The sequence below is a fragment of the Podarcis tiliguerta genome, assembly GCF_965153285.1.
Source record: "Podarcis tiliguerta genome assembly, chromosome: 16".
NCBI lineage: Eukaryota > Metazoa > Chordata > Lepidosauria > Squamata > Lacertidae > Podarcis > Podarcis tiliguerta.
In genome coordinates, this window is record NC_139549.1 from 27,611,092 (window position 1) to 27,635,185 (window position 24,094).

At 49.3% G+C, this 24,094-nt stretch overlaps 1 protein-coding gene across 1 annotated transcript in view; it reads right to left on the reverse strand.

The window, feature by feature from the left end:
• Positions 1-236: 236 nt before the first annotated feature.
• The window catches only part of LOC310667170 (uncharacterized protein), a 32,002-nt gene continuing 8,144 nt past the window's right edge, over positions 237-24,094 (reverse strand). The window contains exons 7-25 of the mRNA XM_083418893.1: positions 23,748-23,929; positions 21,886-21,996; positions 21,447-21,548; positions 20,479-20,554; positions 18,300-18,427; positions 17,601-17,800; positions 16,064-16,109; positions 14,080-14,121; positions 12,909-13,007; positions 11,759-11,919; positions 9,697-10,060; positions 8,234-8,421; positions 7,507-7,655; positions 6,484-6,830; positions 4,187-4,396; positions 3,961-4,062; positions 2,669-2,744; positions 1,459-1,586; positions 237-1,156 (exon numbers count right to left, since the gene is read on the reverse strand). Of these exons, the coding sequence (XP_083275019.1) occupies positions 950-1,156; positions 1,459-1,586; positions 2,669-2,744; positions 3,961-4,062; positions 4,187-4,396; positions 6,484-6,830; positions 7,507-7,655; positions 8,234-8,421; positions 9,697-10,060; positions 11,759-11,919; positions 12,909-13,007; positions 14,080-14,121; positions 16,064-16,109; positions 17,601-17,800; positions 18,300-18,427; positions 20,479-20,554; positions 21,447-21,548; positions 21,886-21,996; positions 23,748-23,929 (2,918 nt within the window). The 3' untranslated portion in view covers positions 237-949. The remainder of the gene's footprint in view (positions 1,157-1,458; positions 1,587-2,668; positions 2,745-3,960; positions 4,063-4,186; positions 4,397-6,483; positions 6,831-7,506; positions 7,656-8,233; positions 8,422-9,696; positions 10,061-11,758; positions 11,920-12,908; positions 13,008-14,079; positions 14,122-16,063; positions 16,110-17,600; positions 17,801-18,299; positions 18,428-20,478; positions 20,555-21,446; positions 21,549-21,885; positions 21,997-23,747; positions 23,930-24,094) is intronic.

Consider the following 24,094-nt stretch of genomic DNA (forward strand, 5'->3'; position numbering starts at 1 on the left):
ATTTGTTCCTGGGCATGCAATGCTTGCATTCAGCACCTCTTAAATTTGGTGCCAACACACTGAAGGCCCCGCTTGGATCGGCCATTTTCTGGAGTTCCCTCTGAGTCCAGCTGAAAGCGGAGCTTGGAGTCATCACCACTGAACAGCTAAGTCGCAACGTATGGTGAGCAATAGCATGATGCCATTTTTTTTTTTTTGCCCCCAGCCTCTGGCGCTACAGAGAGTTCTAAGAAGCCTTTGCAGAAATAATCATTGTTTATTTCATTTATACCTCACTCTTATACACCTTCTGCATTCAAAGCAACATACAGCAGATGTAAACATTACAAAACCCAGAATCGTATATAGCCACAACTGTGGGGGTGCCAGATGACACTGAATGAGATAGGCCTCCTCCACAGAGAGTGCAAGGAGTGAGGAATCTATGGCTCTCCAGCCATGGTTGGACCCAGATCCCAGCCAGCATGTCCAACGAGCAGGAATGACTACAGCTACAGTTTCCTCCCCACTACACTAAACTGTGGTTTGTTTAACAAACCATGGGTTAACAAGTCGTCCCACAGAAAATTAAACAAGCTGTGGCCTCCTTCTCCAATATTTGACTTGTTTTTCAGTTGCTTTTGCCTTTTTGGTTTGGTGAGGGTTTTTTTGCCAAGGGTTCAAGCAAACCATGGTTAAAGACACGTTAGACATAACACCAAACCAAGGTTCATAAGCCAACAACAAACCATGGCTTCGGATTGCAATTTGTTGGGAGTAAACAAACCATAGATAACCCGTCTCTCATGGGAAACAGGATGTAAACTGGAAACAGGATGTAAACTGGTGAAATGTCCCATCTTGGCTGAAAGCCACGGGCAGGCTGTTGTTTTCTTTGCATGGGGCAGAGCTAGTGACTCCACCCTCCTCTCTCCCCTGCTCCAGAGCTGGAGGTTCTGCAAATGGGGTGTTAGAGCCTGGTGCAGAAGATGGTTTCCTGAGGAACTTTATTTTCAGCAGGAAAAACTTGTTTCTTTCCATAATTCAGCTTATTAAACTCTGCTGTAATTTCCATGATAGATTTCCCTTTTGTTTCCGGGAGGAACAAGAAGATGAAAACGCCTGAGGCTGTAAGGATGCCCATGAAGATCAGGAAGCAGAAGGGGCCGAGATATTCCTGGGAAGAGAAGGGAAGGGAAAGGTTAAGGAAGCTCACGTAGCATTCTCAAAACCCTCCTTGCAAACACTTGGCCAGTGCAGAGATTCATACAGAGCGGGATCTCGTCCACCAAGCAGGTTCTCCGGCCCATACAGGACACCTGTAATTTTTTGGGGAAGTAAACACCCCATTTTTCACTTTCAAGCAATTGCATGCAAAATCACCCATGTCCTCATCATGGCTTTAAGTGTCCGATGTCCCGCGGCAGGGTTGATTGTGTGGGACTTGGTGGGTTGACTGTGGGCCGTGGGCTGTCTCACCACAATGAACGGAAAGATCATCCCGAGCAGGAAGAGACCCATCCAGTTGATGAACCCCACGATCACAAAGGCCGACGGGCGGAAGGTCTGGTTGAAGATCTCAACCATCACGGCAATGGTGGCTCCAGCTGGGGAAGGCAGAGGAAAGCTAAACAAACAAACAGTGCGCAGCGGGCCCAATTCTTTGCAGCTGGTCTGCTTCAGATGTTACGCGGGGAGAAGAATCACAGAATCCTAGAACTAGTCTAGTGCAACCCTTTGCAGTACACAAATCTTTTCCCCAATGTGGCGTTCTAACCCAAAACCCTGAGATTAAGAGCCTCATGCTCTACCAACTGAGATGTCCGCTTGGAGACCTCACTGTGCCTGCAACCTCACCCACCCCGACCAGGCCCTCTGGGGGTGGATGAGTGGCTGCTTTGCCAAAGGCCAGTGTGGGCTGGGCGCCACCAACTGCCTCTGCACCACCCACTCAGCACCCACAGGTGTCAGGATTGGCAGAGACCTGACCAGATGCCTGGACATGCCTCATCCCAACCTCTCAACAGCAGGTGCTGAGTTGGAAGGATTTGGCCCAGTAGGAGCTGGATGTTCCCACACCTGCATATGGATCTGGGCCTGGTTGGACACGCCCCAGTAAGAAAAAAAGGGTGCAGTCCAGTCAAAGGCGACTATGGGGTGCAGCGTTCATCTCTGCTTTCAGGCCAAGAGAGCCGGCGTTTGTCCACAGACAGCTTTCCGGGTCACGTGGCCAGCAAGACTAAACCACTTCTGGTGCAATGGAGCACTGTGATAGAAAGCAGAGTGCACGGAAACGCCGTTTACCTTCCCGCTGCAGCGGTACCTATTTATCTACTTACACTGGTGTGCTTTCAAACTGCTAGGTTGGCAGGAGCTGGGACAGAGCAATGGGAGCTCACTCAGTTGCGGGGATTCGAACCGCCGACCTTCCGATCGGCAAACCCAAGAGGCTCAGTGGTTTAGACCACAGCCCCACCCGCTGTCCCACAAACATCCAGGGCACACCGCAGTACAGAAGTGGCAAGGCCATGCGTGTGGACCATGCATTTGGGAGCCTTGCTCCCTTCCCTCCTTGCCTGCCAGGCTCCCCCAGGCTCCATCCATCGCCCTCCTGGCAGGCTGCTTGCGTCCCTTCCTGGATGGGGCAGCCAGGGACCTTTCCTCCACCCTCGCCCCCGGAGGTACTCACAAGGCCCAATCCCATAGAAGAGCACAAAGAGGAAGATGAGGACCACACTGAAGTGGTGCATCCAGAAGAAACGGTGCTGGGAAGAGAAGAAAAGGGTCCTCTAAGCGGGAGTGGAAGGATCCAATGCTTCCTGTTGCAAAGGCAAGCAGAGGAGAATTGGGGGTGCCCAAGTGGGCTCTTGGGGGTGCCAGTCCCTTGAGGGCCAGGGGCAGAGAGGGATGTCTTAAGGAGGCTTCTGAACTGTGTCTATTATTATTATTATTATTATTATTATTATTATTTATATACCTATACCCGGGGGCTCTCTAGGTGGTTCACAGAATAAAATCAAGATATAAATCCACAAAATACATAATAAAAAAATAAAAACAACAACCCAATAGCCCCCCACAAAAAAACACACATTTTAAAAGGGCATAGGATGTCAATCGGAACAACCAAAGGCCTGGTTTAAAAGAAACGTTTTTGCCTGGTGCCTAAAGGTGTACAATGAAGGTGCCAGGCGAACTTCCCTGGGGAGAGCTTTCCACAGATGGGGAGCCACTGCAGAGAAGACCCTATTCTTGTGTTGCCACCTTCCGGACCTCTCGAGGAGGAGGCACACGAAGAAGGGCCTCAGAAGATGATCTCAGGGTCCGGGTAGGTTCATAAGGTAGGAGGCGGTCCTTGAGGTATTGCGGTCTTGAACCATTTAAGGCTTTATATGTCAAAACCAGCACTTTGAATTGGGCCTGGAAACTAAATGGTAGCCAGTGCAGTTGTACCAGGATTGGTGTAATATGCTCAAACTGTCTTACTCCAGTGAGCAACAGGGCTGCTGAATTCTGCACCCGCTGAAGCTTCCAAAGCATCTACCGAGGCAGCCCTATGTATAGCACATGTGTTATGTACTAAGCTTGGATCCTAGAACAATAGGCAAGTAGGATCCTAGAATGCAACAACTGATTGGCTTGCAGGAGAAGACCAATCAGGCTACAGGAGGAAGTTAATCAGCCTATTAGGCTGGTAGGATCGTAGAATGCAACAACTGATTGGCCTGCAGGAGAAGACCAATCAGGCTCCAGGAGGGAAGCAGAATCAGCCAATCAGACGGGACTCATTGTGTAAATAATGTATATAAAAGCCTGAGGTTTGGGGGGGGGGGGGGCAAGTCAATCACTGTTTTACAAGCTGCAATAAAGAGCATGAAATCACTCCAGTATATTTCAGCATGGCAGTAATCTAACCCAACAGCTCTTTTCCCTTTCACTCCACTGCTGCCCCACATCACAGAGGACCCCCAACCGCCTTACCTGGAGCGAGAGGGTCAGGGTGAGCAAAGCCAGGACCAGGACCATCGCAGCGTAGCCCCCCCAGAGCAGAAACTTCCGTCCAAAGCGCTCAATGAGGGAACTCTGGAAGGCAGCAAAAGGAGGGGAACCTCAGACATCCTGCCAGGGGGACAGGGGCTGGGGAAATACATGAGGGGCTCTCCCCATTTTGGGAGCACCAGCTGCGCCGCCCCCCCCTTGAACTTACGCACAGGATGGACGAGAGGCACTCACACATCCCCACGCCCAAAGCGATGTACGGAACGAGCTCCTCTTCAAACCTGGCTGTGCGGAAGACTTCAAAGGAGTAGAAATAGATCTGGAAAAGGCAGGAGGAAGATGGGGCTAGTTTGCAGGAGACGTTTTTGCCTGCAGAGCTCCATGTGTGCAGAGGCTCCCTGCCTGTCCCTGTTCCCTTCTGTTAGAAGGCAGGTGGCCTGCGGTACACACAGCACGGACACCTCCCTGCCTACCACAGAATCATAGAAACTGCAGAGTTGGGAAGGAATCCAAGGTTCATGTCAGGGAACTGCCATCAGTTCAGAGGCGAGAGGTGGAAGGGCAGTTGTGTTATAGGGAACCTCTGAAAATCTTGCGAAGCAGTTCCTCCTCTGGCGAGGAGGAAAGCCCCACCTCCAGTGGGGAGGAGGTGGTGGGACCAGGGGATGCTAGGGAGAGCCCCAACACCGAGCCTGAGCAAACCGAAGACACGCAGTATCAGCAATTAGCAACACGAGCTCCAGAAATAGCTTGCCACATTCCAGAGCCGATGCACGCTCTATCAGCAGATAATGCACAGCGAAAGATGCACGCAGGAGAGCATTATTTACAAGTTTATTTCTGCGTTGATCAGAACAAAGAAAAACATGACTGCCTGCTTCAGTGCACAGAGAGAGAAACGAAAGCAAAGACACAACAGAAACACCCTGTGAAACAGGGAATACGCAGGCTGTGACACCCTGCTCCCTTTTAAGGTGGAACGGAAATATCCTAACAGGAAGTACCCCTTTGCCAACGCCCATTCTGCGCAGTAGGTTTCAGCGCAGGGAGGGGAAGAGAAGGTTGGGGGTCACGCGACTGTTATGCTGGGGAAGGTACAAGAACCAACCACTCCCAGATTCTGCTAGTGACTGAGCCAGACATGAATTTGTGACGCTCTTCACTGTAAATAGTCTGCACTAAGAATAAAGCCTGGAAAAGACAGGTCAGAGTCTTGCCTGATTGCTCTCGAGCAACCACACCATCACCTGACAGTTCATTTAGTCCACCCCCCTGCAATACAGGGACCACATACCCCTCCCTCCAGAGAACAGGCATGGGGCTTTGGATATGGCCTTGTTGTTGTTGTTGTTGTTTGTTTTCTGGCTCCTTGGCACTCACATCTGCCCCAGATTTGTCTCCACTTATAGAATCATAGATTCCTAGAACTGGAGAGTCATCTAGTCCAGCCTCCTGCCAAGGCAGGAATCTTTTGCCCAACATGGGTCTCGAACCCAGGACCCTGAGATTAAGAGTCTCGCGCTCTACTGACTGAGCTATCAAGGAAGCCTCCAGGAAGAAAGGTCTCCAGCCAGAAGGATGCAGATAATGCATGACCACTGGTGCAAATTACTCAAAGAAGGATGCGGATGGGATCAAGGCCCCTCAAATCACTTGGCTGGCCTTTTGTTCTCCGCGCCTTGACTGGTGCGTGTGCATGTTGGAGGGGGACAGGGGCATCTTTTGCTCTGTCTCGGGTGGCAAAATATATTGGGCCCACCCTGCGTGAGCTGACCTGCCTGCTGAGCCTGCAGACACAGGGCGGATCGACACTCATGGTTTATAACGTTAGGAAAGGGTTAAGAAAACGCTTCAAAATGTAAGGGTCATATTAAAGGTAAAGGGACCCCTGACCATTAGGTCCAGTCGTGGTCGACTCTGGGGTTGCGGTGCTCATCTCGCTTTATTGGCCGAGGGAGCCGGCGTACAGCTTCCGGGTCATGTGGCCAGCATGACTAAGCCGCTTCTGGCGAACCAGAGCAGCACACGGAAACGCCGTTTACCTTCCCGCTAGAGCGGTACCTATTTATCTACTTGCACTTTGACGTGCTTTCGAACTGCTAGGTTGGCAGGAGCAGGGACCGAGCAACGGGAGCTCACCCCGTCGTGGGGATTCAAACCGCCAACCTTCTGGTTGGCAAGTCCTAGGCTCTGTGGTTTAACCCACAGCTCTACCCGCGTCCCTTAAGGGTCATATTAGTCATGCGTTATTAAAATGTGACAGCAGAGGGTACTGCAGAGCTATCTTAAACCAGGTGGATCTTTTGGAAAATAAACTGCCATTTTAGAACAGTATTTCTAATATTTTTCTAATTACATTTTACAGGTGAGTGTAGATCCAGCCACAGACTGGCCATGGCTGGGTTGGGTCACAGCAACTCTTCTGCTCCCCACCAGGGAGCAAGTAGACTCTCCTTTGCTGGTGCCTGTGGTCCTCCAGATGTCCCTGGACTACAAGTCCCATCATCCTTGTCCTGCTGGGTGCAGAGGCTGATGGGAGTTGGAGTCCAGCAGCACCTGGAGAAGAGCCACCATAGCTGTTCCCTGTTGTAAAGTCTGCTTGATCCAAAAGGCTGTGTGACTCCCCTGGAAGCCTCCGCGTCCCCCAGGAAGCAAAGACTCAACTGCGTTGATGCCGCAGAGCTGCAAGGTGGTCATGACTGTGATCATCACGTAGAGCTGCCAGCGGAAGGAGCGGGCCTTCATCAGCTCCAGGACGCGCAGGCTCTTGGTGGTGGCCACGGCGGACTTCTCTTTCTTGAGGTCCTCAATCTCCACTTGGTGGTCACCTTCGCCCCAGAGCTGCTTGATGGCTGCGGTACAGAAGGAAAGAAGGAAGAATAGGCCTACCCAAAGTGACCCTTGGATCAGCTCAAGGGGCAGATCAATCCATGGCTACCAGGGCAGCTCTCTACCAGCTCCATCTGGTACGCAGGATGAGACCCTACCTGCCTGCAGACTGTCTCGCCAGAGTGGTGCATGCTCTGGTTATCTCCTGCTTGGACTACTGCAATGTGCGCTACGTGGGGCTACCTTTGAAGGTGACCCGGAAACTACAACTAATCCAGAATGCGGCAGCCAGACTGGTGACTGGGAGTGGCCGCCAAGACCATATAACACCGGTCCTGAATGACCTACATTGGCTCCCAGTATGTTTCCGAGCACAATTCAAAGTGTTGGTGCTGGCCTTTAAAGCCTTAAATGGCCTCGACCCACTATACCTGAAGGAGCGTCTCCACCCTCATCATTCAGTCTCTTGCCTTCTGTTCTGCTCAATTCACTATGTAAATTGCAGTGCCCTGCAGCGCCCCCTAGACTAGATGCCCGGTGTGCCAGAACCAGTCGTGCTGCTGTAAATCCACCTCTGGCATTTGCGAGCTTTGCTCAAAGTCATTGGCAACCCTGGAGCCAGCCTGTCTCAGCCCTGCTGCTGCCAGCCAGCCAGCCAGCCTGCCTGCCTGATCTGTCCAGATGGCACGGGGCTCCTACCTTTCATGAAGGCTTCTTCATTGCCCTTCTGAATCAGAAGGTAGGATGGGGAGTCGGGGAAGCAAGGGAGGGTCAGTAGCTGGACCACTGCAGTGAGCCCACTGGAAGCCAGTAGCAAAGGCCACAAGAAGTCACTGCCCAACATTTCCCTGCAGAGAATAGAAGGAGGAAGTCAGGGGACAATGGCGTACAGTGGTTTTTTTTGTAAGCGCCTCCCCTTCCTAAGCTGGTTAAGAGCATCCTGGCTTTGGGGAAGGAGGTGCCAGGCCTCTGAAAGGATGCTGGCACGCTCCTGCCTCCTTCCCAAAGCCAAGTGAGCTTTGGGAAGATGGCGGAAGGGCTCTTGGACCAATCAGAGCATCGCTCCTCCCTCCTTAAGCCAGGCAGAAGCTTCTCGGGCTTTGGGAAGGAGACACCAGGGGAACATTAGGGGACTAGCCTAGTCCCTGTAGTCCACTGACCTCACGCCACTGCAGGGGGGTGTCATCATCACAGGACAGCCCCCCTCCAACAGGAGCACAGGCCCCCGGTCCCTCCTCCGAAACCCACACATTCTTTTGAGCAGCCCAGAATTCAAAGTCCCAAACCCAAAGCGTGCGGCTTTAGAACCCAAGGTTCCAATTTAAGTTCATGTGATTTTTATTCAACACAATCCAAGTCCCAAAGGCTTTCAGCCACACTGTTCTCAAGCATCTTTCAGGCAGCACAGAGGAGGGGCTGCACTTACCCCAAGCCCATCACTTGTCCCGAGACTTTCCCGAGGGTCAAGAAAACAGCCACCGTGGCATTTGTAAATCCGCGCAGCTTCTTTGGAGAGATCTCTCCCACGTATTGAGGGTGTATGTTGAAGGAAAACCCTTGGGAAAGAGTGGGGGGCATGATAGAGAAACACAGTGAAGAAACCTGCAAAACCACCTGGTTTCACTGTCTCCAGGTTCAAGGTCAACTCAAACGAATTATTATTGGCAGCTGTTGCATCTGACAGGCATGTAGCCGGGTCATGTCTTAGCAGGTCTGCAACCTGCTCCCTGCTCCACAGCCCAGCCCAAGTGCCTTGAAGCTCATTCATCTATGTTTCCAGGGTCAACCACCCTCGGTTGAGTTCTGCCAAATGGACCAGGTTAAGCTAAAGAGGGGACGCGGGTGGCGCTGTGGGTTAAACCACTGAGCCTAGGGCTTGCTGATCAGAAGGTCGACGGTTCGAATCCCCGCGACGGGGTGAGCTCCCATTGCTTGGTCTCTGCTCCTGCCAACCTAGCAGTTCGAAAGCACGTCAAAGTACAAGTAGATAAATAGGTACCGCTCTGGCGGGAAGGTAAATGGCGTTTCCGTGCGCTGCTCTGGTTTGCCAGAAGCGGCTTAGTCATGCTGGCCACATGACCCGGAAGCTGTACACCAGCTCCCTCGGCTAAAAAAGCGAGATGAGCGCCACAACCCCAGAGTCGGTCATGACTGGACCTAACGGTCAGGGGTCCCTTTACCTTTAAGCTAAAGAGACTGCAAAAATTGGGGAAGGCTGGGCAGGATTCTCTGCCTGCACAAACAATGCACCTTGACTTATAGCATCTCCAAAGGAACCAGCCCCCTGCATCTCCCTCCTGCCACTGGAATTTCTGATAAGAAATGCTTTAAAGACCAATTTAAAAGACCAATGTAGTACAGTGGTACCTGGGTTCTCAAACGCCTTGGTTCTCAAACACCGAAAACCCGGAAGTAAGTGTTCCGGTTTTTGAACATTTTTTGGAAGCCAAATGTCCAATGTGGCTGTCGGCTATTGTTTCTGGGGTGCCTGTACCAATCGGAAGCTGTGCCTTGGTTTTCAGACATTTTGGAAGTCAAATGGACTTCCAGAACAGATTAAGTGTGGCGCTTTTGTTTTTCCTATTTATTTTGCGTTTTTGTTTTTGAGGCTTTTTTGGTTAATTTGTTTTTGTGACTGTGTGGAACCCAGTTCAGCTACAGATTGATTGATTGATTGATTGATTGATTGTGTGACTGCGGAAATGGATAAAAGCCTCCCAACCAAACAATGACTATCATCAGTGCAGGTAAGATTTTTTTTTAAAAAAAACTTTTATCATCTACAATATTGTCTTATTTATTTTATAGTACAGCGCATTGATTATTGCTTTCATTTTATGGATCAATGGTCTCGTTAGATAGTAAAATTCATATTAAATTGCTGCTTTAGGTGTTGTTTTTAAAAGTCTGGAATGGATGAATTCGTTTTGCATTACGTTCTATGGGAAAGCACACCTTGGTTTTGGAACGCTTTGGTTTTGGAACGGACTTCTGGAAGGGATTAAGTTTGAGAACCAAGGTACCACTGCGATTTAAAAAGAAGACAAGACTGATGAAGGAACGAAAACAAAATGCCCCCGGAAGGTTGTGGTGACTTTGCTGCAAGTGCCAGGATGCTTCCTTCATACCGATGCCGACTCCGTAGAGAAAGCGCCCCAGGAGGATCATCTCAAAGGACCCAGCCATCTTGCTGAAACCCATGAGCGATGCAGCCGCTAGCATGATCAAGTTGGTGAACATCTGGCATTTCTTTCTGTAATGGAAGGCGGAATCAAGGTGAGAAAGGCAGGCAGACACAGGGACCTTAGAGCAGGCGTAGGCAAACTCGGTCCGTCAGATGTTTTTGAGACTACAATTCCCATCATCCCTGACCACTGGTCCTGTTAGCTAGGGATGATGGGAGTTGTAGTCCCAAAACAGCGGGAGGGCTGAGTTTGCCTATGCCTTCCTTAGAGCAACAGCTCAACTGCTCCCGCCAACAACAAAGGGACTTGGATTTACCTCATGGCCTGATTTGCACCTGGGATACAGGTGACTCTCAGGTGGGGGGCAAACACCTTGTGCTTATTGTTCACCCCCCTGGGAAAAATGGGAAAGGAGGTATCCAATTGAATGCACAGAGCTGCGCAGGAAAAAGCGGTTTTCTGCTGCTCCAGCACTGATTAAATAAGGTAAAGGTACCCCTGCCCATACGGGCCAGTCTTGACAGACTCTAGGGTTGTGCGCCCATCTCACTCAAAGAGGCCAAGGGCCAGCGCTGTCCGAAGACACTTCCGGGTCACGTGGCCAGCGTGACAAGCTGCATCTGGCGAGCCAGAGCCGCACACGGAAACGCCGTTTACCTTCCCGCTAGTAAGCGGTCCCTATTTATCTACTTGCACCTAGGGGTGCTTTCGAACTGCTAGGTTGGCAGGCGCTGGGACCGAACAGCGGGAGCGCACCCCGCCACGGGGATTCGAACCGCCGACCTTTCGATTGGCAAGCCCTAGGCACTGAGGCTTTAACCCACAGCGCCACCCGCGTCCACTGATTAAATACCAGTACTTTAATAGTGTGAAAGAGAGCAGAAGAACCTCAGCGCCAAACTGGATCCACTCTTGTCTGTGAGACGCCTCTGGACCCGACGAAGATAGCACCAGGTTTTTCAATTATAAAACTGACGCCACACGAAGCTACCTCGGAGCTATAGATTATTAAAATTAAACGTGTAGGTAGCTGGAAAATATAATTTTAGGCAAGCACGGTTACAAAGCAAGATGTTTAAACAGAAGGGGGGCTCACCATGTGGTGATTTACAAAAGTTGCGACCAGAAGCCTTGCGACGAATACAGGATAGAGAGAAACAGCATATTAAAGAGCACAGAGTACTACCTCTGAGATTTTGATACGAAAAGAAAGGAAGAGAGAGGAGAGGAACGAGAGGAACGAGAGGCTGGAATGCGAAAGGAAAGACAAGGGGGTTTGCTGTATATGATTTTATTTTGGAGTTGTCTGTTGTAAAGAATGTACATTATTGTGAATAAAACAATAAAGAAATAAAGTAAAAGAAGAAGAATATATGTATTATGAAACTATTGCATCTTTTTGTAATGTGTTTTTTAAAAAACTGTTGACTGTTTTCTTTTTGGAACCAATAAAGCACACACACACACACACACACACACAATGTGTGTATATGAAGTTATGAGACTTCCGTTGAAATCTACAATTTGATGCAGTGACTAGTATACCTTATTTCTTCAAAAGTACAGCTGGTTACGTCTTGTGTGTGTTTATTGAGTACAGGAAATGTGTGCTTGTTTTGCTTTTCCTAGGACTGAGAATAAGAGGCATCTCTTTGACTCAGACCCTCCCGCACCAACTTCCAGGGCATTGCCCTGGTGGGCTTGAACCCTAGGTCATAGATTTAGATGTACACGGAAGCCACAAAAAGCCTTAGGGAAAGACTTACTTCCGATATTTTGTGGTCAGGTACCCACAGCAGACGCTTCCCAAAAGCCCCCCTATGCCATAGATGGAAACGATGAAGGACCACAGCAAAAGGATGGTCTCTTGCGGGAGAGGGGAGCCATGCCGCTCCAGCCAGGTCTCGTTGATGAATTTTTTGATGTACTGCAAGCAAACAAAGAAAAAAATTCATTGTGCGTCTATTTCCTTTGGCTTACAACACGAACAATAAGGGTCTTTTTTTGATGTTTTGTTGGGAGCCACCTAGAGTGGCTGGGGCGACCCAGTCAGATGGGCAGCGTAATTAAACTAAATAACATTGTTGGCCAATCGGTGTCAAAGAAGGATAGAACTTTTTTTTAATGTATGCTACGACAGCAGCAAGAATACTTATTGCAAAGTACTGGAAGACACAAGACCTACCTACCTACCCGGGAAGAATGGCAGATGAAGCTGATGGACTACATGGAGTTGGCGGAAATGACTGGCAGAATCCGAGACCAGGGAGAAGAGTTGGTGGAAGAAGATTGGAAAAGATTTAAAGTATATTTACAGAAATATTGTAAAATTAATGAATGTTAGAAGGATGCTAGAAAGAAGTTATATGGCTTTAGTAGAAATGTTATTAAGAATTAAGTAAGAATGGATTGATTATGGGTTAAGGTGTAAAACTTAAGGCGAAATTGCGTCAAGATAAATTATGGAACTAAATTGGAGAAAGAGGGAAAGGACTTGCTGAAACAACTAATTGTACTAGAATACAAAAAGGGAGGTGTGAGGAAGTCAAGGAAATAAGCAAATGAAAATTAAGGATATGAAAATATTGGTGTGTTTTTTAAAAAATGTTTTTGCTTTTTAAATGTTCTTGTTTTTTTTTTTTTTTGTGTGTTTTGAAGTTTTGTAACCTTTTATTGTTCGTTTTTCTTTTCTTTGTATTTGTTGAACCCTAATAAATATTTTAGAAAGATAAAAATAAATAAATAAACTAAATAACATTGAGATGTGCAACAATTCAATTCAAAACGTAACATGGTGCTGCCATTCAGTGAACAAGGAATGCCGCTGATGATCTCACTCAGTCCAAGGCTCCCCTCTTGCGGCCTTGACAGTTCCAACCTAAGGAATGCAGGACAGTTGTGGTTTTTTTGGCTTACCAAGGAGGGATAGTTGATCACAGAAATGTGAAACCCATATGGGAAGCTGCCACCTATTCCCAGAACAATGATCATCTGGAACAATCCACGATATTGAATCTGTAAGACAAAACATATCCAGAAGGGCATCTCCTGGTGCCTCACGGTGGGAAAAATACACAGCAGTTCTCAGAAAAATTCTACAGAATTGGCAAATGAACAAAGCCCAATGTTCAAATGCTGGTATTTACCACGAGTATTTTCATATTTATTTATTTTTTAAAATATGGATTTGGTAATTAATTCTATAGTGCAGTGGTACCTCAGGTTACATACACTTCAGGTTACAGGCTCCGCTAACCCAGAAATAGTGCCTCAGGTTAAGAACTTTGCTTCAGGATAAGAACAGAAATCAGGCTCCGGCGGCGCGGCAGCAGCAGGAGGCCCCATTAGCTAAAGTGGTGCTTCAGGTTAAGAACAGTTTCAGGTTAAGAACGGACCTCCGGAATGAATTAAGTACTTAACCTGAGGTACCACTGCACATGATGAATAGCTGGCCAGTAATGACAGATTGTCTATGATGATATGAAAAGTTTCATAATTCTTGACCCGGCTTCCCTCAGACCCCTGAGGCGTGTTAACAAGGGACCCCAATAACCTCCTTATATATATTTTTCTTCTGATATCTGCTGCCCTCTAATGGTAAGATGCAGGCCCTATTTGGGATGAAAGGAACTGGCCAGATATTTTCCTTTGAAAAAGGAAGGACAATGAAGGGGGTCTGCTGCTATGGCCAGGAGAAAACAGGCCTCTTGCTCTGCCTCAGCCAGAAGGAAGCCACCCACCTTCCCAAAAAGCAGCACATCCATCTTCTACCACTTGCACCCAGCCTCATTGGAGAGAGAGAAAATAATTTCGTGCAGGTAAAGGTAAAGGGACCCCTGACCATTAGGTCCAGTCGTGTCCAACTCTGGGGCTGCGGCGCTCATCTCGCTTTATTGGCCAAGGGAGCCGGCGTACAGCTTCTGGGTCATGTGGCCAGCATGACTAAGCCGCTTCTGGTGAACCAGAGCAGCGCACGGAAACGCCGTTTAACTTCCCGCCGGAGCAGTACCTACTTATCTACTTGTACTTTAATGTGCTTTCGAACTGCTAGGTTGGCAGGAGCTGGGACCGAGCAACGGGAGCTCACCCCGTTGCGGGGATTCGAACCGCCGACCTTCTGATCGGCAAGTCCTAGGCTCTGTGGTTTAACCCACAGCGCCACCCGCGTTCGTGCAGGTAGGATTTCTCAAAACGTGAAGACATGAGCTGGGGGCTCCAGGTCAGGTACTGTCACCCCCCACCCGCCCGTGACTGCAATCTCAGTCCTCTCTCTGCAACAGAGGCCTAAATGGTGACACGAGGCCTGGGGAGCGGAGGACCTGAAATCACCACGGCAACTGCAGCATCGCCAATTGAGGCAAAGGACCACCCTGACTATCCAAGGCAGGCAGGACACATGGGGGGGGGGGGGAGCTGTGGGTCAGAAAATGAGGGCAGGAGGTGTCACACCATCCAAGGGGAGAAAAAATATCCAGTACCCTATTCCCATAGGATGCCATGGCTGCTGTGACGGTCCAGTGCGAAGCAACTCATGTGTCAGATTCTAGATGCTGCTGCTACAAAGACCCTCACAGCCAAATCCTCAAGTGGGTCTCACACTAAGGTTATCCCCGTTTCCTGGGGACAGTCCCGGATGTACAAATCAGTCCCCATACAAAATCCATTGAAGTTGAAAAGTGTCCCCGGATTCATTGAAAAAAATCTGGTAACCTTATCTCATACAGAGCGCTGCTCCCCATTACTGCTGCCCTACCCTTCCTTGCCAAGGGCAAACTTTTTGCATTGCTAGTCAGACCATACTCCAAAATGCTCATATTCGAGTGGCTTTTTAAAACACGAATTCTGTTATTTGCTTGATCGATCAATATTTATGGTTTCGATTTTTGCTCTATGGGTAACTTTTGAGGATTTTTTAAAAAAAGTAAAATAGCTATGGGTTATGAAGAAGGAGGTACTCACCAGGTTAGAGAAGAAGCTCCCCATCTCCGGTTCAAAGACCCCCACAGGTGTGGGGGGCGCTACCAATTGATCAAAAGCCGGCTCTTTTCAACGGGATGCAACATGGGCTGCTTCTCAAACCTCTCTCTCTCTCTCTCTCTCTCTCTCTCTCTCTCTCTCTCTCGTAGCTATCTTGCCAAAACCATCAGCAGGCACCAATTACTCGAAGTTAAAAATTACTATGCAGGTTTTCAATTAATGGATTAATTTCCTTTCCCGTGCAAAGTTTGGAACCGCCAAGCTAAATAGATCAACCAGCCGTGGGTGTCCACGACCAATTACATCCTCAAAAGGCAGCGAGCCCATGTGAACGCCCCCCAGACTTGGGGAAAGGGGCTTTGGCAGTTTGCCATCCTCAAATTGTATAAATTCAGTTGGGCTGCACTTCTGCCCGGGGAACATTTTGTTACTGTGGTACCTTGGTTCTCAAACTTAATCCGTTCTGGAAGTCTGTTGCAATACTAAAACGTTCTGAAACCAAGGTGCGTTTTCCCATGGAAAGTAATGCAAAATGGATTAATCCGCTCCAGACTTTTAAAAACGACCCCTAAAACAGCAGTTTAACATAAATTTTACTATCTAAAGAGACCATTGATCCATAAAATGAAAACAATATTCAATGTATTGCAGTCACACAATCAATCAATCAATCAATAGCTGAACTCGGTTCCACAGTCACAGAAACAAAAAAGAGCCGTAAAAACAAAAACGCAAAATAAATAGCAAAAGCAGACAGACATCAGGGCAACACTCAAATCAGAAGCGGAACACTCAAAACGGAAGAATAACACTCAAAATGGAGCACGTTCGGCTTCCGAAAAAAGTTCGCAAACCGGAACACTTACTTTCAGGTTTTCAGTGTTTGGCTTCCAAGTTGTTTGAGCATCAAGGTGTTTGAGAACCAAGGTACAACTGTAGTTGTAAATAGACCATTGGTGCTCTGCTGCCAAATCTGGGGCTCAGCCACACTTCCGTTTTGTCCCAGGATTCCTAGTGGTGTGTCTGAGAGGTTTCAGCTTTCCCCATAGCTTTTTCTGGGGAAACCTGCTGTTTACTGCCAAATCAGAACAAACCTCCATCTGGTAAAAAAACACCCGAGTTCTGTAATTTCGGGATGCCCTGGGACAATAGGGACAGTTGCGGGGTATGACATTGCAGGGCAAAAGAAGAACCCCTCAGACCTGTGACTAGAAATCACAACTGCCTCAACTGTATCATCCACATTCCCCCTGCCTGCAAATACTCAGTATACCTGAAGGAGCGTCTCCACCCCCATGCAGCCCAGACACTGAGGTCCAGCGCTGAGGGCCTTCTGGCGGTTCCCTCACTGTGAGAAGTGAGGTTACAGGGAACCAGGCAGAGGGCCTTCTTGGTAGTGGTGCCCACCCTGTGAAATGCCCTCCCTTCAGATGTCAAGGAAATAAACAACTATCTGACTTTTAGAGGACATACGAAGGCAGCCCTGTTTAGGGAGGTTTTTAATGTTTGGTGTTTTATTGTGTTTTTAACATTCTGTTGGGAGCCGCCCAGAGTGGCTGGGGAAACCCAGCCAGATGGGTGGGGTATAAATAATAATAACAATTATTATTGTTGTTGTTGTTGTTATTTTGCCTGAAGCAGAACTTTGCATTAGGCTCTTTTGAAGTTATTTTCATTAGCTTCAGCCTAACAATCTCCATCGATCACCAGGTTGATTTGATTAGACTTCCCCAGAGACTGGTCAGCAAAACTGGTCTTTCACAGGGAGAGCCACTTTGTGTCCATCGATGGACTCTAAACACCACCCACTCCAAACCCTTGCTCAGGAAAGGAATATTAGCCCCTGCGGGAGGAGAGACCTGGTCCTCTTATGGAGGGGCCGCTAGCTAAAAAAAGAGGCAGCAGAGAGCAGAAATGAACATACCATTTGCCCAACATAGTTGTGCCCCCGCTAGGCTCTGCATTTAGACTTATAAACTTGTTCATAAATGATCTGGAGTTGGTTTATTTCTTTGTTTGTTTATTTCCCCTTAAGAGTTCTCTAAATTGCTTTCTAGGACATTGTCCTTCGAAGCACAGTACAACCACTTCCGAAGCATGATAAAATAGCAGTTACAACATATCACAAAAGTCAGGAAAACGGAGCAACACATCTTTTAAAATATCCAGCTAATGAAATGGATCGGGATCTTGCCAAGCAGCTAGAAACCTGCAATAAAACCAATTGGCCCCAAACCAGTCTGAAATGGCAGCAATAGTCACCTGCTTTCTGAATCCCACAGCTGAGCCAAAAGCAGCTTAGAGGAGGAGCAGACTCCTAAGCCAGGGGCCATTCCTGGCAAGGCTCCGCCTGTCACGACTGTCAGTCTCACTGGTGTCAGTGATCGGTTTTTGTTCCGCTATTGTTCATAATTATGAATATCTCCCCAAACCTTTTTGAGGCTTTGCTTCTAAGCAGGCAGTTTGCCTCTGAAGGGAAAGCGAGTGGCTGGGGAGCACCAGCGGGCAAGGCAGATGGACTCAGGCCCTGGGTGTGGGCATCTAGACTAGGAGCAGGAAGCTGGGACTAAGTGGGCCTGATTCACCTGCACAGTTTTCTGACCTCCTTATGCCCGAGAGCTCCGTCATAGCTTGGTGCAGAGCACAGGGTCTCCTGCGAAGCTCGTTTCTGAGCCAAGAGCTTGCTTCTTCTTAAAATTGAGTTTATCAAACTCTTCTCGGATTTCGAGGATCGATTTCCCCTTGGTCTCTGGCAGGATGAAGTAAATAATGATTGCGGAAACGTAGAGAGTTCCCATGAAGATGAGGAAGCTGAACTGATGAATGCGTTCCTGGAGAGGGGGGGGGGGGGAAACAGACACAACCCGACCCCACAGAATTATAAGGCAAGCCTGGATAGGTTCCTTGCATGGATACAGTGGTACCTCGGGTTACATACACTTCAGGTTACAGACTGCGCTAACCCAGAAATATTACCTCGGGTTAAGAACTTTGCTTCAGGATGAGAACAGAAATCGTGCTCCGGTGGCGCAGCGGCAGCAGGAGGCCTCATTAGCTAAAGTGGTGCTTCAGGTTAAGAACAGACCTCCGGAACGAATTAAGTACTTAACCCGAGCTACCACTGTACTTTGCTTCTTGGGTGATCTCCATACAGACCCCTGCAGTTCCCAGCAGGGCCTAGCCTTTGCAATGACAACTTCGCACCACCCTGCAAACCTCTTTTGGCAAATTGATGCAGCCCAGCACCACCTTCCCTGCCACCTTCCCGCAGCGGAAGCAGGATACTGGGGCAGGGAGGGGAATGGAATCATCAGGAGAAGTCCCGCTTACCACGACAAATGGGAACACCATCCCTATCGAGAAGAATCCGATCCAGTTTAAGACTCCACTGATCACGTAGGAAGATGACCTGGAGGACTGGTCGAAGATCTCCATCCTCACAGATGCCCCGGCCCCGGCTGCGGAGGGAGGAACCAAAGGTCAGGGCTGCTCCTGCCGCCACCACTAGGCTAGAAAATGATGCTGCAAAGAGCACCCAAGGGAGCCTCTCCCACCGTCTCTGATGCCCCAGCAGTGGCCAAGTGGCTTGGAACAGACGCTGTACTCTTCGTGACACTCAGAATGTGGCAAGTGAAAATATGGCCCTGTTGTTGGTGATGGAGATGAAGGTGTTGGGCCCGGGGGGGGGGGAGTGAGGGGAACTGGGGGTGGGGGAGTGGGGTGAGACCGGCAGTGGGTGGCTCATCAGCTGGCACGACCCCCAAGCCCTGCCCTCCAAGTGTGGGCTTCTGTCTTCCTGAGGTTACAGCTGCTGAGCTCCAGATTCCAGCTTTTTCCATAGAATTGTAGAATTGGGACCACGAGTGTCATCTTTTCCAACCCCCTGCAATGCAGGAATCTTTTGCCCAACCTGGGTCTCGAACCCACAACTCTGAGATTAAGAGCCTCATGCTCTACCGACTGAGCTCTACATCACGAGCCATCTTTTTTTCATGACCGTGTTGCCTCCAGGGGGAATGTGGAGGACGCACTTGTGGATGGGGGAGGCTCTTGTGCCAAAGGGGGGTTGGGGTGAACCTCCTTTTGCCTACCCAGCCTCAGTGTCAGAGGCTGGACTGAGGAGGAATGGTGGGAGCCGCCCCCCATTTTTCTGAACCTTCCTGGTGGGAGGAAGACGGTATTGATTTAGAACAGTGGTTTGTAGAGGGACATCGTCCAGAGGGGAAAAGCTGGGAAATGCTGGGTGAGGAGCAGCTAGAAGAGCAAACACCAGGAGAGAGACAGCTGGCAGATTCAGTGTCCTTGGAAAGCATTCCTGACCCCCGCCCCCTTTGCCTAAGACTAGACGGGCTTTGAGAGTGATAGAACAGAAAGCGCAGCGGCAACAAGCTCAGATTACCAGACGTAATGAGGTAGATTAATGGGGATGGAAGGGGTAAACCTTAACCGGGAGCAACACCATTTCTAGAGCGATATGCATTCCTATGTACCTCGATGTGATTATTAAAGAAACTAACTGGTAAGAACGTTCCTTTCGTTTGATCTGCTCATTTACTGACACCGGGGGAGGGATCCAATTCCCCGAAGCCTGACACTCAGCTGGGGAAAGTTCCATGTGTTTGGTGGGCTGTAGCTGAGCTGCAGGGAAGCCCCCATGCACCAGGACCCATAGCCAAAGGAACCCAGGGGCAAAGTTCCCAGCTCTGCAAGTGGAGAGGCTGATCCTGCACTGCGCTGGATGCTCCACTGGAACTCACTCAGTTTCTTGTGCAAAGGCGCAGCTACAGCCAGGATTGGACCTCCTCCCCAATTTCCTGGGCCCACTCAGGCAGCCTAGGGAGCCTCAGCATGACATTGGCTTCTTTCTTTCTTTCTTTCTTTCTTTCTTCCTTTCTTCCTTTCTTCCTTCCTTCCTTCCTTCCTTCCTTCCTTCTTTCCTCCCTTGCCCCCCAATCACTGCTGAGTGCAATCAATCGGTTGAGCAGCAGCAAAGCCAAAGCAGAACCACCTGGATACAATCTGATTGCTGCAATTTTATGTTCTAGTGCAAAGAGTCAACCCACAATATATTACAGTCTATGAGAAGATCAATACATTCTGGACAAAACTCATGATTGCACAGCTAATTTTAAACAACACTAAAGCTAGATGATAATGATAATAATAATAAGCTGCAGAATGTGAAGTTAAATGTTTAGGATGAATTGGCAGCTCACAGTAGCCTGAGAAATAGTCTTGTGCTTCACCAAGAATTTCTGAAACCTTGATTGGCTCGATGCCCAAAAACTGCAAGTGAAGCCAGATTTGGATAATCTTTCAGGGCACTTTGCTTATTTGTCCCCCTACTGCCATGCTATCAAATGAAATCAAAGAGCACACTGATTATTATTTTTAAAAGTTAATCAGTCAGTTTTTACTCCACAAATTTTCTCGAGGGATGAGTGCCTCACTTTGAGAGCTTTGAGTGGGAAAACTGCCTATCGATATGAACAAGTGCCCCATCACTGACCTGGGCCTGCTCCAAAACAGATCACAAAGCAGAATATCAGGGCAAGGCTGCAGTAGGGCATCCAGGAGAAGGAATGCTGAAATGAAAGCACGTTTTCATTTGTGAGAGTTGAAGTTCCCCCTGGGCGCAGGCACAGCTGTCAACTTACAGATTTGAAAATAAGGGACCAGCAGCCTCGAAAATAAGGGATCAGCAGCCAAAATAAGGGATTTTCCGGACACAGGTATGTTCGACTTCTGAGCCAAAGGCAGAAAGCGCAGCCAGCAGCCAAACAAAGCCTCAAGCGGTGGTTCCCACAGCGCAGCAACCCGGCAAAGGGGATGCAGCAAGGAAAACCACTGTCACCTCTCCGCTGGGAAGCGCTGAGCAGAGGCGAGTCCCCAGGCGACGCGGCCGATTTGATCGGCACAAGGCATGCAAGCTCCACCCCCAGTCGTTCTTAGACTCCTTATTGGGTGAGCAGCGCAGCCAAGCAAGACAGTTGGAGCCTCCCTCCTCCCTGGCCGGCAGGGAGGGAGGGAGAGGAGCTGCTTCCTTTGAAACCCGGGAAATTTAAGGGACATCATCAATAAGGGACAGCAGCGGGACACGGTGCTGGGATAAGGGACTTTCCCACCAAATAAGGGACGGTTGGCAGCTATGGGCGCAGATTGCAGGGCTATGTGGGCCTCTCTCCTTTCCTTAGGTGCAGCTGAGATGCTTGATACACACACAAACACACCCTTGGTGAATCTGGCTTTTCGTAAGGCATCTGGGCTCCTGACCACCAATCTCTGGGCTCAGATCCTGTGGGCTCCCGGCCACCAACCTAGTTCTTACAGCAGTCCCAGGCTCACCCTCCCCGACTCTGAGCCAGGCGCTGGGGTCACTTGCAGCCTAGTTTGGTCAGAGACCGACCGCTGGCCACATCTTAGGTGAGGGGCTGTCAGGCAAACACCCTAACCCCCATTTTTTTTTTGGCTTCTTACCTGCAAGGAGATGGTGAGCGTGACAGCAGCAAGCACTGTGGCCATCAGTCCATAACCTCCCCAGAGCAGTACTCTTCTTCCGAAACGCTCAATGACGACACTCTGGGGACAGAAAGGACAGAGGGCTCTGCAGTGGCTGCGGGGTGCTCCACCAAGCCCCGGCTCGGGTCAACAGGGGGCAAATGTGGGCAATTGCCAGGGCCCTCCACGTCTACCACTACCCCCCTGAAGGACTTTTTGGGAGAGGCCTGGTAGGAGTGCTTGGGCTCCACATCTGGACTTGGTCTGCCTAGGTCTGATGTCAGTTTCCCCACAATGCAATTCCCTGCGACATGCATATTCCTGAGGGCCAGGTTGAGAGACCTGGGGGGCCAGGTTCACCCCGCCCCCATTCCTGAGGTTCCAAAGGGGGCGGCTCTCCCCAAGAACCCTCACTCACACAGAAGACGGCAGAGAGGAGCTCGCTGAGGCTGATCCCCAAAGACAAGGCCGGGATGTGGTCGTTGTCGAAACCAACCGTCTGCAGGACTTCAAATGTGTAGCTGTAAATCTGGAGAGGGGGGAAAACGTTGAGAAGGGGGCCCATCAGGGGAACCAACTCTACCTGTAGAGAGCCTTCTGGGGAGGGAAGGAGGAGGATCAGTGGTGGTCCCTGGACACCTCTGGCCTCATCCTCACTCCTGTAGGAAGGGAAGAAGTTAATTTGTCAATCAAGTGACAGTGTTTGGGAGAAGTTTTGGGAGAAAGCAGGACTTCCGGAGAGAGAAAATGAACAGTTGAGGAGGAGCTAACCTGGGGCTCAGCTTCATTAGTTCAAAAACAGCATTTTGAATGCGTTATAATAATAAACACACAACACCAGGTGGCAATAGAGAAGAGAGCCAAAAAATTATTTGCGATTTTCCATAGTGTTTTCCCCTGCCCCCTTTGTTATACAGTAGAACCTCAGTTTTCGAACACAATCCCTTCCGGAAGTCTGTTTGACTTCAGAAATGTTCGAAAACCGAAAATCAAAGGGCTGTTGGCAAAATGAATGGTGAAAATGGAAAAACGCACCGAGGAAGCCATTCAACTTCTGAGGCGTTTTTGAAAACGGAAGCATTCACTTCTAGGTTTCCGGCATTCAGCTTCCGAATCGTTCGGCAGCCGAGACATTTGAAAACTGAGGTTCCGCTGTAATGATTTAATTTCTGACTTATTTATAGCGTTCTCCCCTTGTGTGTAGATCCAGCCCTAGGCTTTATCAAATAGCTGCTAGGGCTTATCCACACGTAGCTTTTGCCTTACCCAGAGGTTCGCATTAGGCCAAACTTTAAATAGTGAAAATCCACTACTTAAAGCTGAATCGGAGCAAACATTAATTTGTGTTTTCCATGGGTTGATGTTTGCTGCAATTGAGCTTTAAAGATTGGGGTTTTTTTGGGGGGGGAATCCCTGGAAGAATAAAAGTGCACTTAGACACAGAGGTTTAAATTGAGGACCGTGTTTGGAAAGAGTGGAGAAGAGGTAAATGTTGATAAGTAATCAGTGGGCAAAAGTTATCAGAAGGCACCTCCTTTTGAAGTCACGTTTCTAGGGGCAGTTCTGTGTCTGAGTGGGAATTTGGTCCCTGCGCTTTCCCTTCCAAAAATCCACTCATTTTACCACTGAATTGGAGCAAATGAACATAGGGTTTCGGCGAATTGCTGTTTGCTCCTGTGGTGCTGTGGGTTAAACCACAGAGCCTAGGACTTGCCAATCAGAAGGTCGGCAGTTCGAATCCCCATGACAGGGTGAGCTCCCATTGCTCGGTCCCTGCTCCTGCCAACCTAGCAGTTCGAAAGCACGTCCAAGTGCAAGTAGATAAATAGGTACAGCTCCGGCGGGAAGGTAAACGGCGTTTCCGTGTGCTGCTCTGGTTCGCCAGAAGCGGCTTAGTCATGCTGGCCACATGACCCGGAAGCTGTACACCGGCTCCCTCGGCCAATAAAGCGAGATGAGCGCCAGAACCCCAGAGTCCTCAGCGACAGGACCTAATGGTCAGGGTTCCCTTTACCTTTACCCTGTTCAGTGGTAAAACACAGGTTTTCCTGGGGGGAAGCACCAGGGAAAAAATGAACACCCCAGTCGAACCCAATCCTGAAAAGCCCAATCCTGTGCCTGGAAAGTACAGAGGAAAGGTACATGTGGGTAAGCCCTCAATCTGAAGCAGCTCATCTCATTGGGGAGAAATATCTCAATTTAAATATTTGGATTCCCCCCCCCCAGCTCCCTTTCTCTGAGCTCGTTCTTCCACACAACAACATGCATGTGAAACTCAACTGTGTGGATGCCAGTCAGCTGTAGGGTCACAGCCAACAGGAAAAGGATGTACAGCTGCCGGCGCAGGGCCGGATCCTTCATCACTTCCCAGACACTCTTGGTGCTCCACAAGGCAGACTGCTGCTTCCTCAGGTCGTCCAGCTCCACTTGGTGAGGCCCTCGTCCCCAGAGGGTCTTCATGGCTGTGAAGGCAGAGAAAACAGAGGCCCTCACACCATTCTTCCCACTGTGTGGGAGCCAGGCGACACACGGGGAAAGGCTCTAGCTACAACTGAAGGAGCGTCTCCACCGCCATCGTTCAGCCCGGACACTGAGGTCCAGCGCCAAGGGCCTGCTGGCAGTTCCCT